This window comes from Lonchura striata, chromosome 11 (assembly GCF_046129695.1).
Source record: "Lonchura striata isolate bLonStr1 chromosome 11, bLonStr1.mat, whole genome shotgun sequence".
NCBI classification, from domain to species: Eukaryota; Metazoa; Chordata; class Aves; order Passeriformes; family Estrildidae; genus Lonchura; species Lonchura striata.
Window position 1 is genome coordinate 24,250,204 of NC_134613.1, and position 19,178 is coordinate 24,269,381.

Sequence of the window (19,178 nt, forward strand, 5' to 3'; positions counted from 1 at the left end):
CTTTCCTCCCCGCCAGGGGTGGGGATGGAGGTGCAAAGCGCACACGTGGCGAGCGGCAATAGCGTGAAATGTGCCTGAAAACAGGCCCTGGGCTCCCCGCGCCCAGCCACGCACCCACCGCAGGCTGCTCGCAGCGCCGGGCCGGGAGAGCGGCCGGGCAAACCACGGGGCGCGGGAGGGGCGGACGGGGCTGGGGAAACAGCGAGGCCGCGTACCGGGGGCTGCCCCTCGGGAGCCCCGCGGTGCCCCCGCCCCGCCGGGGCCGCTGTCCCGAGCCCCGAACCCCAAACCCAAACCCAAACCCCAACCCCAACCCCAACCCCAACCCCAAACCCCAAACCCGCCGGGCCGGGGGGGACGCGGGGCTCTGCAGCGCCCAGAGCGGCCGCTGGGAGGCGCCCCGCAGCCCCCCGCTAATTACCGGCGGTTAATTAGACGGGAGGGGGAGTGGGGGTGCCCCGGAGAGAGCCCAACACCCCCGCAATGAACCCGCCCGCTGCTCCGGCACTGCAGCCCTGGGAATCCTCCTCCTTCCCCCGCACAGACCGGCCTCATCCTCACCTCCCCACCCCGGTCACGCGTGGGGCAGGTCACGGGCGCCGGAAGCTCCGGGGGTGCGGAGCCCGGCCCCCGCGGGGCATCCTCCCTCCCCCTCCGCGGGACCCCCGTGTCGCCCACCTGCTTCTCCAGGGAGTCCTTAGCCGAGAGGGGGGGCTTGGGGGAGGGCGCGCGGTCGCAGACGCAGCCCTCGAGCAGGTAGAGCCCCGAGGGCCGGGAGCTGGAGTCGGTCTCGAAGTAGAAGAGCATGTTCTGGAGCAGCGCGAACCACTTGGTGTGCCATTTCGTGTTGTCGGCGCTCCGCTTGCTCAGGTATCCGCGCCGGGCCCCGTCCTTCTTCGCCAGCAGCCCCAGGTGGGCGACGTGCCCGTCATTGAGCCGCATCCCCTTCTGCATCCTGCCGGCTCCGCGCTCACATGGCCCCCGCCGCGGGCGGGGCCGCGCCGAGCCGCCCCCGCCGCCCCCGCAGACCCCGCGGTCCCCGCAGCATCAGCGGCCCCCGCTGCCCCCGGGGAGCCGCCGGGCGCTCATCCCGCGGCCCGGCCCCGCCGAGCCCCGGCCGCGGCTGTGCCGGTGAGCGCCGCGTCCCGCACCCGCCGCGCGGAGCCGCGGACGGGCGGGGCGAGTGACGGCGGCGGCACCGGGGACCGTCAGCGCCGAGCGGAGCCGCGCCGAGCCGAGCCGAGCCGAGCGGAGCCGCGGCCCTCCCTCGCTGCCGCTCTCCCCGCCGTGCTCCTTCCCTGCCGCCGGCTGCGGGGGTGGTCGCGCCGCGCTGCGCTCGCCGGGGCCGCCCCCGGGCCGCGGGATGCCGGGGCCGCCGCCAGCTCCGTCACCGTCAGCAGCGCCAGCGCCGCTCCGCACCGAGAGGGACCCCCGGGCCGAGAGGGACCTCCGAGCCGAGAGGGACCCTCAGGCCCAGAGAGACCCCCGGGCCGAGAGGGACCCCCGGGCCAGAGGGACCCCCGGGCCGAGAGAGACCCTCAGGCCCAGAGAGACCCCCGGACTGAGAGGGACCCCCGGGCCAGCACAGATCCTGCCCACAGCTGGAGCCCCGAGAGGGACCCCCAGGCTCAGCCAGAGCTGAGACAGCTCCAGACACACAGGACCCCGAGAGCAAGGGGGACCCCTGGGCACGTGGGACCCCAGGACCAGCCAGAGCCCCTAGGGAGGGACCCCAGACCTGGGGAGCCCTGGGGAAGTGGAGCCCAGGCCAAAAGGGGCACTTAGGCAGGGGAGGACCTGGAGAGAAGTGGCGCCAGCAGGCAGAGCAGAGGGATGGGTTGTTTTTCTGTTTGTCTCACTCTCGACCCCTCTTCTCCATCCTGGCCTTGCGTGTTCTGCCAGGCAGGGCAAAGCTGGGCAGAGCAGGCACTTGGAGCGCTGGGCACTGGCTGCAGCTGACACCTGGGCAGGGAAGGGAGTGCCCTGGTGCCCCGGTACCCAGGGCCTTGTCCAGCCAGGAGTGCCGGGTCAGCCGGCTGCCACAGTGACAGGCACCGAGAGCGACACCTGCAATGTGGCACGCCAGTCCTGCAGCAGAGCCAGCCCTGACCTGAGCCCCAGGTGTGACAGAGCCCTACAGACAGGGGGGACAGCAGGACAGCCCTGGTCATTGGCTTCGTTTCTGCTGAAAATGCTGGCGGAGCTCCAAGGAGCCCGGTGAGGTCACAGGTTGCCATGGGAACGGGAGGGAACAGGCTGGAATTGGGAAGGGTGCTGGCACTGCCAGGATGGAGCTCCTTGGCCCTGCTTCTGCTGGAACACGTGCCCATGGCTGCCTCAAGGGACAGCCCGAGGCCTGCTGCCCCTGGGTCAGTGCCAGCAGGGCAGAGCGGGACTGGGGGCACCCACTGCCCCCGCCCCTCATCCTCCCACCCCCGTCCCTGTGCCCCTGTGCCAGTGTGCCCCTGTGCCCAGCTGCAGGCGGATTTGCAGGGTGCTCCAGGGCTTTCCCAGAGTGGCCAGCTCCCCTCCACGGCCAGGGCTCTCTCCCTTCCCGTTTCTCCAGCCTCATCAGCGAGGTGCCACATCCCATTTCCCTGCTGCAGCCTCCGCTGGGCTGAGAGATGGCTCCCAGCACGAAGCAGAAGGTGCCCCCTGTGCCAAAGCTGTCACATATGAACAGTGCAGTGGCACGGAAAGAGACCCTTTGTGGCAGCCTGATAAAGTCCTGGATGAAATAACAGCTGGAAAGCTGGCATTAATAATAATAATAATTGTATAATTGTTGGATGGATGGGAGCTGCCTGACACCCTGGAGCTGCCAAGCCCTGTGACCAGCCCGGGTTGTGCCTGGAGGGGCAGGGTGCTGGGGGCCGTGGTGCACCTGGGCATGAAGAGTGCCCAGGGACAGGCCCAGTGTGCCCACTGCTCACGGGGCAAGGGGCCCAGTGCCCTAAGGACGGCAGCACGCGGGCACTGGGGCAGCTGGACTGTGCTGGGGCTGGTACCAGCCCAGCCTCTGCACTTGCCAGTGGTGTTGGCTCAGTTCAGACTCGCCCTGGAAGATACAGAGGGTGATGGAAACATCACTGAGAGCTTCCAAGGCTCAAGCCACGGAAAGTTTGATTCCTGGCACCAAGGGAGGTGTGTTTCCTGCAGGGGCCATGGATTCCATCGGGGTTTGCAGTGTGACTCTCCTGGCCCAGCAGCGAGGGAATTGTTCCTCACGCCCCGAGTGCCAGCAGAGCCAGCCTCAGCGTGCTGCCCATGGGACAGGGAGTTCACCCCAAGCAAACACTGCCCAGCTTTCCAAGTGCTTTCATTGCTGGGGTATCTTTGCTCCTCACTGAGGTGGTAAACAAACATGGAAGTGGCTCTTGGGGGCTCCCGTGCCATGCACAGCCTGAGCAGGTCCCCAGGCAGAGGGAGCAGGAACTGCAGCAGCACCCGAGGGTGCAGCTGGCACGGGAGAGCAGGGGGCTGGGGGGCACAGCAGCACCTGGGGGGACAGGAGGGACAGGGGGGCACGAGGGAGCAGGGACAGGGGGGACAGGGGGACGAGGGACAGAGATGGGAGCTCAGGGCAGGCGAGGTGCCCGGAGCATCCCCCACGGGAGCACCCGAGCAGCACAGACACCCTGGAGCAGCACAGACACCCTGGATCAGCACGGACACCCTGGAGAAGCACAGACACCTGGAGCAGCACAGACACCCTGGAGCAGAGCAGACACCCTGGAGCAGAGCAGACACCCTGGAGCAGCACGGACACCCTGGAGCAGCACGGACACCCTGGAGCAGCACGGACACCTGGAGCAGCGCAGACACCTGGAGCAGCACGGACACCCTGGAGCAGAGCAGACACCCTTGGGCAGCACAGACACCCTTGGGCAGCACGGACACCCTGGAGCAGAGCAGACACCCTTGGGCAGCACGGACACCCTTGGGCAGCACGGACACCCTTGGGCAGCACAGACACCCTGGAACTCAGCCACAGCAGGGATGTGGCAGCCTGGCACCGCTGGGCACGGCTGGGTTTTCCAAGCCCCTGGAAGGCATCGTGGCCAAGGGGGACAGTAACCACGAGCTGCTGCACGCTCCAGGCTGGGTCCCTGCAAACACGTGGGGTTCGCCCCCCGACAGGCAGAACAGCCCTGAGCCCCCGCTGCCAAGGCTCTGTGGCACTCACATCCTCTGGACTCAGCTGTAATTGTGTCTCTCAGGAGAAGCACAGAGAGAGGCAGGGAAAACCATCTTTACCTCTGCTCCTCCTTGGTTTTCTCCATGTAGAATGCAGTATGGAGATTGTTCATCTGAAGTGACCGCTTGATTAAATTCTGGTGGAGGTTGTTTAGGTTCAATGACCAATCGCATTCAGCTGCATCTCAAACTCTCAACACAAAATCACAAATTAGTTAAATAGGTAAGTAAAATGTAAGTATATAGAATAAGATAGTATCTCTTTAAATAGTATATTAATATAATATCATTTTAATAAAACTGTCCTTCAGCCTTCTAATCTAAAACCAAACATCATCATTTCTTCCCATCAGGGCTCGCCCGATTTCCGATAAGGTTTTGGGATTTTAAAGGTGTTTCCTGTCCCTACAGGTACGAGGTGTCATCAGGCACCCCCATCCCCCATGCCTGGCTGCATCACCTGGCCCAAGCTGGGCACGTGTGCCCAAGGGGAAGGTGCAGGTGGCACGGCTGGGTCACCCTGGACAATCTGTCCTGGGGCTGGACACGCCGTGGCCGAGCAGGAGATCCCCAGGGCCACAGGGATGGGCTGGGGGAGCAAGGCCAGCTCTGCAGCTCTGCCAGCACTCCTGGGAAGAGCCCTGCTGGGCTCCTGCACACCAAACTCTGGTGCTAATTAAGGATTTAATATCCAAATCTCTGGAACTGACTCATCCCTTACTGCCACTGAGAAATCCTTTCTCCCTGTCTCTCCAGCAGCCAGCAGGGAACACAACAAGACACGTGGGTGCCTGCCATGGGGTGATGGCTCAAGGAGCTGCAGAAGCCACAGGAAATGTTCTTCTGGTCCTGGGGGAGAAGCAGGCCCCGATTTCAGCTGGCACTCGGCACGCCCGTGCCCCGGGAGGCCCCGGCTCACCAATCCAGCCCGTGCCCCACTGATGCAGGGCAAAGGCTCCGGAGCTGCTCACGGGGCACGGGGATTATCCGCCCCAAGGGCACGGCCGGCCCACGTCCCTCGGGCACTGGGCACGGACGGGTCACCCCTGCCACAGCCAGCACAGCCCCAGGCGCTCTGCCCCTGCCAGAGTCACCTGTGCCTGTGGCAGCAAAGGGGCACGGCCACGGGCAGGGAACAGCGAGCTCCAGAGCTGCCCAGACCCACAGCACGGGCACCCAGCCCTCCCCTGGAGCCCAGCAAAGAAGGGAAGAAAGTGCTGAAGTCTGGCAGCCGTGGCCAGCTCCACATGACAGTGGGATTTGCTGTAACAGATTCCCATCAGTCACAGGAGAGTGATGGATTTATTTTTAAACAGATTAAGCATCTGCTGCTGACAGAGCACATCTCAGCGCTGGGCAGGCAGCAAGCAGTGCCCGTGGGGAAGAGGCAGTGGGAAAACTCTGGGAAGGCAGTGGCTCAGCTGGCTCAGAAATATGTTCTAAGATCATTTGAAGCCAGATGTGAGTGCCCTGTCAGGGCTCAGTGACACCAGGACTCCCGGGGCTCATACTGGCAGGGCTGGCACGGCCGTGGGTGCAGCTGCTGGGCACTGAGGGATGTTTTCCTGCCCATTATAGAAACAAATAAAACATTTGCTAATTCAGGGAGATTCTTCTGGGTAGGGCACATCAATCAGCTGTGATTCATTGTCCTCTCTCTGGGACAGAGGCAGGCTGGGGATTAGGGAGCCCATGGGAGTCACTGGAGACTCAGCTGCCTGGGGCCGGCAGCAGCCGCGGCTGCAGCGCTTGGGGCAGCAGAGGATCAGCCACGGCCTCGTTCAGGTGTTCTGAGGGCTCCAGAATTAGCCAGGAAACACTCAGGAGATGGTTTGTTTCGTTCCCATTCCCAGGCACGGGCCCTCTCCAATGCCCCCCATGCAGCTCCAAGGGAGATGGAGTATTCTTCCTGTGTTTCTGCTGGATCCATCATTCACTAAAAATAAAGCTGACTTTCCTGCAGCGGGTAAAACCAGTGATAAAAATCCCCATGAATACTTCATCAGGCTGCCTGCTTTCCCATGGATTCTCTGTCGCCAGGAGAGCGTTTCCACCAGCCGTTGGTGCCTGGAAACCAGGGCTGGGGGGAATCCAAATCAATCACATCTGAAAGAGGGAATTTTCTACTAAAGCCTACTGCTCCCAGTCACATTATCCATGTAGGAGCTCTGGCAGCAGCTGGAGGGAGGGTTTTACCCCAGGACAGAAAGCAGAGGGCCAGGGACCAGAGCTGGGGCACCCCAGCACCTTCACCTCCCCATCTGGAGGAGAGGATGTGCTGGAGGCACAGCACAAGGAAAAGCAGCAAGACAATGACAATTTGGCAGGGAAGATCCCGCTCCAAAGGCACGGGAAGCTGCCGGAGCTGCAGGGACACCGGAGGCTGTCAGACCGCTGACAAAGGAGGTTTGGAGAGGCGATCCCTGTTCTCCCCAAATTGGAAAGCTGCTCCTCGAGGTCCCAGCCCAGAGGAGCCACTGACCCCGTCCCGTGTCCTGGGGTTTTCCATCTCACCACATCGCTGGGGACACCCAGCACAGACGGAAGAGGTTCCCCCTAAAATAAGGCTTGAGACCAACATCCTCATTGCCTCGTGGCTGCCTGAGCAGACACTGAATCATCCCGCGAGCTGGTATTTAAAACAGCGCAAGTCCTGTTTTTAGCAAGAGCATTGCTCAGCCCCGAGAGGAGGACGGGGCTGCAGGGGATGCGCTCGCTGCCTCGCTGCGCACGCCGGGCACGATGGAGGCACCGAAGGTTTTGCCCAAGGCTCCCGAGGGCTTTGCCCACCCTCCCGGGCGCTGGCCCGGCCCGGTGCCGTGCTGTGCGCCGGGGCCGTGCCGGGCGCTGCCGCAGGACAGCCGCGGCTCGTCCTGCCTGACCTAGTTAGCACTCGCGGCAGCGAAACGCGGCTCTGGGAGAGCAGAGCCTGCTCAAATCCGACCGAGCCGGCGGCGTTCCTCCCTCCCTGCTTCCCTCCCTGGGACCCACAGGCAGCCCCCAGCTCAGCTCCCGCTGTGCCCCGGGCATGGGCTGGAGCATCCCCTGAATCTGTCCTGGGACCCCTGCGGCCCTGGGCACCCCGAGGCAGAGCACACAAAGGCAGAGCTGCTCTCCGTGCCCAGGCCAGATCCTCCCCAGCCGGGCCACACTCGTCACACGCACGGGGCTGGGCCAGCTCCCTCCAGCCGCAGCATCCCCGCGATGCCAGGTTTGCCATCCGTGCCAAGGGGCGCCTTCCTGGCTCCTGACCGGGCAGCCTGGTTCCACAGAACCACAGAATGGTTTGTGTCAGGAGGGCCTCGAGGCCCATCCCACCCTGCCATGGGCACGGACACCTCCCGCTCTCCCAGGTCGCCCCAAGCCCCATCCAGCCTGGGCTGGAGCAGCTCTGGGATGGGGCAGCCCCAGCTTCTCTGAGCAGCCTGTGCCAGTGTCTCACCAGCCTCATCGGGAAGAGTTTGCTCCTCACAGCTCACCTAAAGTGACCCGCTTCCAGGTCCCTGCCTGCACGAGTCTCCAAAGCACAGCACACGTTCGGACAAGCCAGGCTCCTGCACAGCCTGGCTCGCTCCACCGGAGTTTATGTAACCCGGGAGCCTCAGCAGCAGCAGCCGAGACCTGTTTCCCTCTAACCTGCTTATCAGAAAACCAAAACGGGCAGCAGCGGGTGCCAGCGCGCATCGGCTCAGGGCAGGGGCTGGCATCACCTGGGAGCACATTCCAGCTGCCCCAGCACCTCGGACACGCCCGGCACGGGCACCCGGCAGCGCAGAGCTCACCTGGCCCGGGCAGGCTGCACTGGAGACCTCCGACAGCAGCCTGGTGCTCCTGACCAGTCTCCATTCACAGCTGGCGCTGCAGAGGGAGATTCCCCCGGCAATGCCCAGCTCCCGGCTCAGGTGGTGCCCGTGCAGCAGCATCACCTGCCCACAAACATGTCCCAGGACCCACAGCCCCCACTGGGCAGCGTTTGCCCTTTTATATCTGAAAATGACCCAGAAACACCCCCAGGGATGCTGCCTGTGCCTGCTGAACTGCTTCTCATGCGCCTGGGAGTCCACTGCTAATGAGGGCTAATGAGGGCTAATGAGGGCTAATGAGGGCTAATGAGAGCTAATGAGCCTTCAGCTCTCACCCCGCGGCTTCCCAGCTTGGAGCTGCTCTGCCCACTGATGCCCCATCCCAGGGCTCCCCACTGCTCCCATCAGCCTCATCAGACCTGGCAGGACCTGTCTCGGTCCCAGGAGGAGAAACCCAGGCAACGTGGCCGGAGAGTGGAGGAGCAGCAGGGTGGGGTGCTGGAAAGGGTCAAGGTGCACACTGCACCCCTCCTGCATCTCCCTCCTGCTGCACCCCTCCTGCTGCATCCCTCCTACATCCCTTGCACCGCATCCCTCCCCCACCACCTCCCTCCTGCCGCTCCCGCTGTCCCAGGCTGAACCCAGAGAGGCAAATCCTGGGGAGCAGAAGCAGCACAGGAGGGGAGCATGTACAGGGGACGGTCTCCTGTGCCTGTGGCAGCACCTCAGGGATTGTTGTTTAGTTTAGGAGTTAATCCTGAAAAGCCGAACATCAAACAATCCTTTACAATCTCACTTTCCCGGTGGTTTTCTGTTCGGAACAGTGACACAGCTCACTGCAGCCCTGGTATCCAAGAGCTCCCCAGAGCCTGGCACCACATGAGCAAGCCAGATTTCTGCTATTCCAAAGCCAATTTTATCATTACAGCAGATTTTTTTTTTTTTTTCCCCTGAGCTGGTGTGTTCATAATGGTGTGAAACCAGGAAAAGCAGGAATTCTTGCACTGAGGAACAGCAGGAAAAATACAGTGCAAAGGCCCTAGGTTTTGCCTGGCAGTGGAATGAGGGAGTTTCAAATGTCAAACCTGCTGAGCTTTGCTGCAGCTGAAGGAGCCCTTCCAAGCTGTCAGAGGTGTCACCGCGTTGGATTCGGTCTCTCTGTTCCAACCGACTTCAGTAAATGGCAAAAATACGCCTTTAAACCCCAGCCGTTGGCAGCGTTGGCTGCACAAATAAATACGCTTGTCATCGCTTGATTTTTTCCCCCATTTTCCAAGTTAAAAATGTTCCGGATGCAAATGCCACCCGTCGGACCCATCCCTGGGCGTACACACAATTAGCAGGGACACCAGGCCGGGCACAGGACTGGGGGAGGTGGAAATCCGACCTCAGCATCGCTGCACTCCGGCTAACTAAAATGCAGTTTAGAAAAACGGGAGATTTTTTTTTTTTAAGCCCAACAAATTAATCTGCCAAGAGTGAAGCAAATGAAATACCTACTGGGAAAGTGGGTGCGGGACAAGGGCGGTGGGAGGGCGGCCACAGTGGCAGCAGCGCCGGGTGGCAGCGCCCGAACGCGGCGGCCGGAGCCAGGGCGGGGAGGAAGGGAGGGTGGCCCGGGCAGGACGCGCTGGGGAAGCTCGTCAGCATCCTGTCAGCGCAGGGAGCACGTCAGGTGCCGGAGCCGCTTGTTTCGGGATGGATTCGGGAATCAGGAGCCGTGTCTGCAGCGAGCAGCGTGTGATGTCGGCCGTGAAGTCGAGGCAATTACAGCTCATGATTTGACAAAGCTGCTCCTGCTCCGAGCTCCGTCAGCCGGGGCAGGGTCACTGCGGAGCAGCGGGCGGCTCCTGCTCAGCGAGGAATCCGCTGGAAAACCGAGCTGCGGCTGGAGGCTCCTCCCGCGGCCGGGGACGGCTCCGGCTCCTCGCAGGGACCTTCCAGCCCCGGGGCCATCACCGGGTCCCGCAGTGCTGGATGGGCAGCCCAGCGGGCTCCTGCTCCATCCCCGCTCCATCCCTGCTCTGTCCCTGCTCTGTCCCTGCCCCATCCCTGCTCCATCCCCGCTCCATCCCCGTTCCGTTCCCGCTCCATCCCTGCCCCATCCCCACTCCATCCCTGCCCCATCCCTGCCCCATCCCTGCTCCATCCCCGCTCCATCCCTGTTCCGTTCCTGCTCCATCCCTGTTCCATCCCTGTTCCATCCCTGTTCCATCCCTGCTCCATCCCTGCTCCATCCCTGTTCCATCCCTGTTCCATCCCTGTTCCATCCCTGATCCATCCCTGTTCCATTGCTGCCCCATCCCTGCTCCATCCCTGTTCCATCCCTGCTCCATCCCTGTTCCATCCCTGCTCCATCCCTGTTCCATCCTTGCTCCATCCCTGTTCCATTCCTGCCCCATCCCTGTTCCTCCCCACTTCCTAACACCAGTGGTGAATATAAAACAGCAGCAACAACAACCACCAGCCTGTGATCTCATTTGCAGCCCTCAGTGACAGCACTGAATGAGCCAAAAAAAGGGAAAGTTGTTTTAATTAAAACTATTGCTGGAAGAGAATTGTGATTAACTGATGTCATGCGTTAAAATTACAAATCCTGGGAGCATAAGTGACAGATAAAATAGCACAAATTGGTTACAAATCCATTTACTTAAAAAAAAAAAAAGCTGGAAACAGGCATATGGCTGATTATTACAAATGAATTAGTTGTTGGGGGGGGTTCATGCAGGGTGCCATGGTGCCAGCTGAGGTGCTGGACGTGTCTGTGCCCGCTGTGCCCTCGCTGGAGCTGACAGTGTCCCTGTGCTGGTGTCCCTGTGCTGGTGAGGAGCCAGGGGCTGCCCGGCTGGTCCGGAGGCACCGGGTCTGCTCACGGATGCTCCGGGGCCACAGGATGCCCAAGGGACAGCTCGGTGGTGGCACCACCACCACAGCACGGGGACGCTGCCAAGGTGCTGCCAGGAGCAGCCCCAGGAAGCTGTAGTGTTTGCCCACACCACGCTGGGTTTCTATATTTTGTAATTCCCCTGGTTTGACACATTTTGATGATGTTTCCATCCCGGTTGCCATGGTGACTCGCGTCCACTTCCCCACTGCTCCGTGCATCCTTCTGCCCCGGTGCTGGCACGGGAGTCACACAGGCCCCATCGTATTCCCAGCAGCCTGGAGGGGCCAGGAATGGCTCTTCTCCTTCAGCTGCCCCCAGCCTTTCCACCCCCACCTTCCAGCACTAATCCCAGACTGGTTTGGGTCGAAGGTACCTTAAATCCCACCCAGTGCCACCCCTGCCACGGCAGGAACACTGCCACTGTCCCAGGCTGCCCCAAACCCTGTCCAACCTGGCCTGGGGCACTGCCAGGGGTCCTGGGCAGCCACAGCTGCTCTGTTGTGGATGGAAACTCAGGCCATGTGTCTGAACAAGGACTGCAGCCAAACCCTGAGCAATCCTGCTGGGACAGTGCCCAGGCTCCGGGCCAGGATTGTCCCTGATGTGCCAGGATCACACGCCGGGGAGGGCAGTGACACTTCGGAGCAGCCCCTGGCAGCCAGCCCTGCAGGCAGAGCTGCTCGCCCCCTGCCAGCCCCCGCCCCCAGCATCCCCCGGAGATGCCCCTGAGGCTGCAGACGGGCAGCCGTGGCCCAGAGGAGCCCAGCGGGTGCATCCCTGGTCACGCACCCGCCCTGCAGCGGGGCAGGGCTCTGCTCGCTCTCCGCAGAGCAGCGGGGCAGCGGCGGCCGCGGTCAGACAACCCGTGCTTGTGCACTGCAGCTCAGCCCGGCAGGGCCCCGCCGCTCTGGGGGCGCTGGAGCCCTGCCCCGGAGCTCGGGGGGAGCTGCTGGCCTCGTCCCGGGCGCGGAGGGCAGCCGGGCACCGCGCAGGGGCCGCGCCCCGCCACCGCCGGTGCCCGGGGCCGGTCCCGCCCGGCACCGAGCTCGGGCGGACCGCGGTTCCAGCCGGCTGGGCGCATTCCGGTGCAGATCACACGGATGTTCCCGGGAAGACGGGCTGTCACATCTCATCTCGTCCTGCATTCCTGCTGTGCTCCCTGCACGCCCTGCCCGGCCACGGCGGCGCTCAGGGTGCCCGAGCTGCCCGGCTGCAGGGGCTGTGGAAAGGGTTAATGCAGCCCGGGGCCGGTGCACCACGGGGGTCACTCCAGAGCCACTGCCATGCTCACGGTGCCACCAAAGCCACCACGAGGCTCGGGGTCCCACCGAAGCCACTGCAGCACCCGGGGGCCAGCACCCGGGCTGGGCAGACAGCCACAGGTCCGGGGGCTGCCTCAGGCCCAGGCCACAGCAACAGCAAAGGAGGGACAAAGTTCTCCCAAAACAGGAGGTGGATGTGTAGCTGGAGGTGCCGGGGCAGGAGAAGAACAGCTGAGGGCACAGGCATACCATGCACAGCCACTGCTCTCCCAATATCCATGGACTGGGAGAGTACAGGAGAGCAGAGAGAGACTCTTTACAAGGGCCTGGAGTACCAGGACAATTGGAAATGGTTCCCACTGCCAGAGGGCAGGGCCAGAGGGGGTTTTGGGAAGGAATTCTTCCCTGTGAAGGGGGTGAGGCCCTGGCACAGGGTGCCCAGAGCAGCTGTGGCTGCCCTGGATCCCTGGCAGTGCCCCAGGCAAGGCTGGACAGGGCTTGGAGCAGCCTGGGACAGTGGGAGGTGTCCCTGCCATGGCAGAGGTGGGATGAAATCAGCTTTAAGGTCCTTTCCAGCCCAAACTGTTCTGGGATTCAGAAATTTATTCACCTGCACAACTGTACACAATCCAGGGACAATGACAGGGCTCTGTCACTTCTTTGCCCTTTTGCCCAAACCAGAGCACTACTGATCCACAAAATGCTCCTTCTCACCGCCTAGATCAGCTGAATCTGAAATGCGTCTTTCATCAGAATCCTCCCTGCCCATCCATTTACAAACCTCCCTGGTACACATGGATTCTTGCAGCAGCCAAAATATCCGGCTGGTCCCAGCCCCCATGTCACTCCAAGGAAATTTCTCCCTCAGCCCCTTGGGATGGGACCTGCCCTGCCCCCGGCATGGAGCTGTCAGTGCAGGTGGAGCAGGGAGAGAAATGGATGCACCGCCGTGCTCTGTTTCCAGAACAATTCCCAGATTCCTCCTCCCTGGCTGGCTGTGCTCATGAATAAACACCACCGCTAACAGCCCTTTGCCTCGGCCCCAGGGAGGCATTCTTGCCATTCCTTGCTAGAATCCCTCTAAATGCTTCGCTTCCCGATCCCCCGCGGAGATGTTTCCACCGCAGAAGCCGCTGGGCTGCGGCTGCGAGTGTCGGCGAGCGGATCGGCTCCAAATCCCATCTCGAGCGCTCACCTTCCCGGCGCGGCTGCGGGAGCCCGGCGCGGGACACCGGCTGCGCTGCAGCCCGCAGAAACCGGCTCTGGCCCGGGCCGCCGTGCCGGGACAGCCGCGGCCCCGGGCCGCCGTGCCGGGACAGCCGCGGCCCCGGGCCGCCGCAGGAGCGGCAGCAGCGGGGGAAGATGAAGGGACGAGCGGCGCCGTGTCCGCGCTGCTGCCGTGGGGAGAGACGCTGCCCCTGCCCGCGGCACGGGAAACGTGGCACCGGGAAATGTGTTTCGGGCAGGCAGCCCCCAGCCTGGGCAGCACCCCCGGGGCGGCAGGAGCCCTCTGCCCACCCCACCGCCCGGCCGAGCGCCCAGCCCTGGCCCCATCACCGCTGGGAGGCACCGGGCACCATGGCACAGGCCAGAACCCGGTGGGAACATTCACTGCCATCCCTCAGCCGGGCGGGATGCACCGGGGTACCGGGATGTCCTCAGGGGCCAGGATGTCCCTGGGTACCGGGATATCCTCAGGTACCGGGATGTCCCTGGGTACCGGGATGTCCTCAGGTACTGGGATGAACCGGGGTACCGGCATGCCCTCGGGTACTGAGATGTCCTTGGGTACCAGGATGCACTGGGATATCAGGATGCCCTGGGGCACCAGGATGCCCTCGGGTACCCCGGTGGGCTCCGTTCCCCTCACGCCTGGAGGTGGCACGCTGGTGAGGGAGGGTGGTGCAGAGCCAGCCCCGGCAGCCCCTGGCCCGAGGGGACGGGGTGAGTGCCGCGGCTCCTCCGGCGCTGCGGTGTCCCGGCGCTGCGGGAGCGCCGATCCGCGGGGCCTCCTCACGGATCCGCGGAGCCTCCTCACGGATCCGCGGAGCCTCCTCACGGATCCGCGGGGCCTCCTCACGGATCCGCGGAGCCTCCTCACGGATCCGCGGAGCCTCCTCACGGATCCGCGGGGCCTCCTCACGGATCCGCGGAGCCTCCTCACGGATCCGCGGAGCCTCCTCACGGATCCGCGGGGCCTCCTCACGGATCCGCGGAGCCTCCTCACGGATCCGCGGAGCCTCCTCACGGATCCGCGGGGCCTCCTCACGGATCCGCGGAGCCTCCTCACGGATCCGCGGAGCCTCCTCACGGATCCGCGGAGCCTCCTCACGGATCCGCGGAGCCTCCTCAGCGGCGCGCCCGGAAAGCCCCGCGGGCAGCTGCAGGTGCCACATCAATGTGTCAGCGCTCCCATGACGAGTTCATAATATTTTCTGCTTGCATTCCGCTGTCTCCGTGTATTAGCAAACAGGCGTCTCCCAGCGCTGCTCGCCAGAGCCAGGGGTTGGGATTTAATAACAAAATCATCCTGCTAAATCATTAGTTGGTGATTCAGCATGGAAATGCCTCATTAGCACTTCAGCATGTGCGGTGTGTGACTTATGAAAACCTCTGAATTATGACTAATTAAATGCAGGCCGAAAAAATATCCCAGATCAGAACAATAGTCAGGATAAAATAAAATAAAATAAAATAAAATAAAATAAAATAAAATAAAATAAAATAAAATAAAATAAAATAAAATAAAATAAAATAAAATAAAATAAAATAAAATAAAATAAAATAAAATAATAAAATAATATAATATAATAAAATGTGTGAGGCCACCAGAACTGGTGCACACTGGGAGGAGAATCCACGTGTGCAAGGTCAGAATGGAACAGTGCACAGAGAGATGGTGCTGCTTGGGAGGATTCCTCCATCCTGAAGCACTGGGACACTGAGTAACATCCACCTCTAATTAACAGGAGTTTTAAAATCTTCAACATGCTAATTAACTGCCGTATTAATCACAAGAACTTTGAGAACTGGCACATTCAAAGCCCTCTCCAATCAAATCCATTTTGCTTTGCAGTGCTTGATCCCAAGCAGCTGGTGGCCGGGCACTGTGTGCCCACTTGGCTTCTCTTGGCACGAGAAGGGGGGTCCTGCCGCTCCCCCCACGCAGGACATCGGCCCCGAGAGCCCCACGGAGCTCAGTGGGGCTCCCGTGCTGCTCCCAGCCCGTCACTGGGAGCAAGTGATGCTTAGTGAGCCTCTCACCCTGAGAAAGGCTCTAAAAATAAGCTCCTAATACACTCTTGCATCCTGTCAAGGCTTTAAATAGCTGTTTGGAGTTCAAATTTTAAAAACTGTTGAGCTCAAATCATTTATGACAACTTGGGAGCCAAAAATAAATGGGAATGAGGAAAGAGGAGGAGCCCGTCCCCCGCGGGAGAAGCGCGGTGGGCCGAGCCCACGTGCAGCCGGAGCCCCGGGGGAGGTGGGCTGGGGCAGGGGGCTGCTCTCCCCTCACCCCATCCTGGGCTGCCGCTGGAGGCACTGGGAGCGTCTGTCCTGTGGGCAGGGGCACCAGGGGCTTTACTGGCAATGGAGTCTGGCTCTTGAGCCAGGGAGCGTCTCCAAAATGAGGAGGGACCGTCCGAGTGCACAGCTCCTCGTGATGTGGGTCCATTGTCTCTTCTATGTTAGACTCTGCTTTAATCCAGTTGTAATTGGAAAAGTGCAGGGAGCTCAGGGCTCTGGAGCTCTCTCAGCTCTGCTCCAGAGACACCTGCAGCACAGCTGTGCGCTGGCTCTGCCTGTGAGGGACTGAGCTCAGAGAGGGGAAATCAGCTGCCACATCACCCAATTCCACAGTGGTGTGTGTTGGAAGAGATTTCACAAACCCCCTTGTTCCACCCCTGCCACAGCAGGGTCACCTCCCACTGTCCCAGCTGCTCCATCCCCATCCAGCCTGGCCTTGGGCACTGCCAGGGATCCAGGGGCGGCCCCAGCTGCTCTGGGCACCTGTGCCAGGCTGCCCACCCTGCCAGAGAACAATTCCCAATTCCCAATATCCCATCCATCGCTGCCCTCTGGCAGTGGGAGCCATTCCCTGGGTCCTGTCCCTCCATGCCTTGTCCCCAGTCTCTCTCCAGCTCTCCTGGAGCCCCTCCAGACCCTGGAGGGGCTCTGAGCTCTCCCTGGATCCTTCTCCTCTCCAGGTGACACCCCCAGCTCTGCCTGGATCCTTCTCCTCTCCAGGTGACACCCCCAGATCTCCCTGGATCCTTCTCCTCTCCAGGTGACACCCCCAGATCTCCCTGGATCCTTCTCCTCTCCAGGTGACACCCCCAGATCTCCCTGGAGCTGCTCCTCTCCAGGTGACACCGCCACTCTCCCAGCCTGGCTCCAGAGCAGAGTGGCTCCATGGCCTCTCCTGGTCTTGCTCCAGCTTGCTCCTCACTTTCCAAAGGCCCACCCGAGGCCAGGGGTGACCTGTGTGGCCCGGAGCTGTGCCCACGAGCCCTGTGCACTCAGGTCGGGTTGCCATCCCGGTGTGGGGACCCTCGGCTGTCACCTCCCTCTGCCAGTGCAGCCGTGCCCAGGCAGCGCCGGCCATGCGTGCCAGGCTGTGAGCAATCGCCGCTCCCGGGCTTTCCAGAAATACTCTGCTCTCCTGCTCACTGACCTTTGATCCTTCATTCCATTTGCATTCTTCTGGAAAGCCCAGAGATGCGAGGATGCCCTGGCACTGGCGTCAGGGAGGAGGCTGGCACAGCGCAGGGCTGTGCTGGGAGGGGGCTGCAAGCACAGGGCAGGGGGCTGTGAGCACAGGGCAGGGGGCTCTGAGCACAGGGCAGGGCTCTGAGCACAGGGCAGGGGGCTCTGAGCACAGGGCAGGGCTGTGAACACAGGGCAGGGGGCTCTGAGCACAGGGCAGGGCTCTGAGCACAGGGCAGGGGGCTCTGAGCACAGGGCAGGGGGCTCTGAGCACAGGGCAGGGCTCTGAGCACAGGGCAGGGCTCTGAGCACAGGGCAGGGGGCTCTGAGCACAGGGCAGGGCTGTGAACACAGGGCAGGGGGCTGAGCACAGGGCAGGGGGCTCTGAGCACAGGGCAGGGCTGTGAGCACAGGGCAGGGGGCTCTGAGCACAGGGCAGGGGGCTCTGAGCACAGGGCAGGGCTGTGAGCACAGGGCAGGGCTCTGAGCACAGGGCAGGGGGCTCTGAGCACAGGGCAGGGGGCTCTGAGCACAGGGCAGGGGGCTCTGAGCACAGGGCAGGGCTCTGAGCACAGGGCAGGGCTCTGAGCACAGGGCAGGGGGCTGTGAGCACAGGGCAGGGGGCTGTGAGCACAGGGCAGGGCTCTGAGCACAGGGCAGGGGGCTGTGAGCACAGGGCAGGGGGCTGTGAGCACAGGGCAGGGGGCTGTGAGCACAGGGCAGGGCTCTGAGCACAGGGCAGGGGGCTGTGAGCACAGGGCAGGGCTCTGAGCACAGGGCAGGGGGCTGTGAGCACAGGGCAGGGGGCTCTGAGCACAGGGCAAGGGGCTGTGAGCACAGGGCAGGGCTGTGAGCACAGGGCAGGGGGATCTGAGCACAGGACAGGGCTGTGAGCACAGGGCAGGGGGCTGTGAGCACAGGGCAGGGCTCTGAGCACAGGGCAGGGGGCTGTGAGCACAGGGCAGGGCTGTGAACACAGGGCAGGGGGCTGTGAGCACAGGGCAGGGCTCTGAGCACAGGGCAGTGCTCTGAGCACAGGGCAGGGCTCTGAGCACAGGGCAGGGGGCTGTGAGCACAGGGCAGGGCTGTGAGCACAGGGCAGGGCTCTGAGCACAGGGCAGGGGGCTGTGAGCACAGGGCAGGGCTGTGAGCACAGGGCAGGGGGCTGTGAGCACAGGGCAGTGCTCTGAGCACAGGGCAGGGGGATCTGAGCACAGGACAGGGCTGTGAGCACAGGGCAGGGGGCTGTGAGCACAGGGCAGGGCTGTGAGCACAGGGCAGGGCTCTGAGCACAGGGCAGGGCTCTGAGCACAGGATTCTGTCATTCTCTTGCAGTTCCTAAACCTGAGTGTTAAAAGGCAGCATCCCACCGCAGCAGAACCATGTGGATGGCAATATGAACCTTAATGAGGAATAATTTACCCTCTGGGGGGGAAATGCCAAACGAAGCGTGTGGTGCTCCCAGCCCTGCAGTTCCAGCCGGCGATGTCGCAGTTCTCACCCGCCCCACGTGCCAACACCCCCGAGACACGGGGCAGAGCCCAGGGCACCGCGCCCGCCACCCCAGTGCCACTGGGGTTGTGGGAATCCCACATGGGAAACCCCAACGTGTCTGTGGGAACAAAGAAACAATTCCGGGCCAGGGCCAGTCCAGCAGGAGCCGAGCCTCACGGAGTGACTGCGGTGCCAAGAGCAGCAGGAGGAGCAGTGGGATGTGTGGGGTCAGGGATTGTGGGGTCAGGGATTGTGGGGTCAGGGATTGTGGGGTCAGGGATTGTGGAGTCAGGGACTGTGGGGTCAGGGATTGTGGGGTCAGGGATTGTGGGGTCAGGGACTGTGGGGTCAGGGATTGTGGGGTCAGGGATTGTGGAGTCAGGGACTGTGGGGTCAGGGATTGTGGGGTCAGAGCCATGCTTGTCCAAGCCATGAGGGGTCAGGGATTGTGGGGTTCAAGCCATGGGGAGCCCGAGCAGTGCCGGTCCGAGCCGCGCGGGGTCAGGGATTGTGGGGTCCGAGCCGTGCCGGTCCGAGCCGTGCGGGTCCGAGCCGTGCCGGTCCGAGCCGCGCGGGGTCAGGGATTGTGGGGTCCGAGCCGTGCTGGTCCGAGCCGTGCGGGTCCGAGCCGTGCCGGTCTGAGCCGTGCGGGGTCAGGGATTGTGGGATCAGGGATTGTGGGGTCAGAGCCGTGCCGGTCCGAGCCATGAAGGGTCAGGGATTGTGGGGTTCAAGCCATGGGGAGTCCGAGCCGTGCGGGGTCAGGGATTGTGCAGTCCGAGCTGTGCGGGTCCGAGCCGTGCCGGTCCGAGCAGTGCCGGTCTGAGC

The 19,178-nt window shown here is 62.6% G+C and overlaps 1 protein-coding gene across 2 annotated transcripts in view; it reads right to left on the reverse strand.

The window, feature by feature from the left end:
• The window catches only part of RASGRF1 (Ras protein specific guanine nucleotide releasing factor 1), a 28,679-nt gene extending 27,646 nt beyond the window's left edge, over positions 1 to 1,033 (reverse strand). For both annotated transcript variants that reach the window (XM_077785977.1, XM_077785976.1), the window contains exon 1: positions 679 to 1,033. In XM_077785977.1, the coding sequence (XP_077642103.1) occupies positions 679 to 954 (276 nt within the window). In that variant the 5' untranslated portion in view covers positions 955 to 1,033. The remainder of the gene's footprint in view (positions 1 to 678) is intronic.
• Positions 1,034 to 19,178: the final 18,145 nt, after the last annotated feature.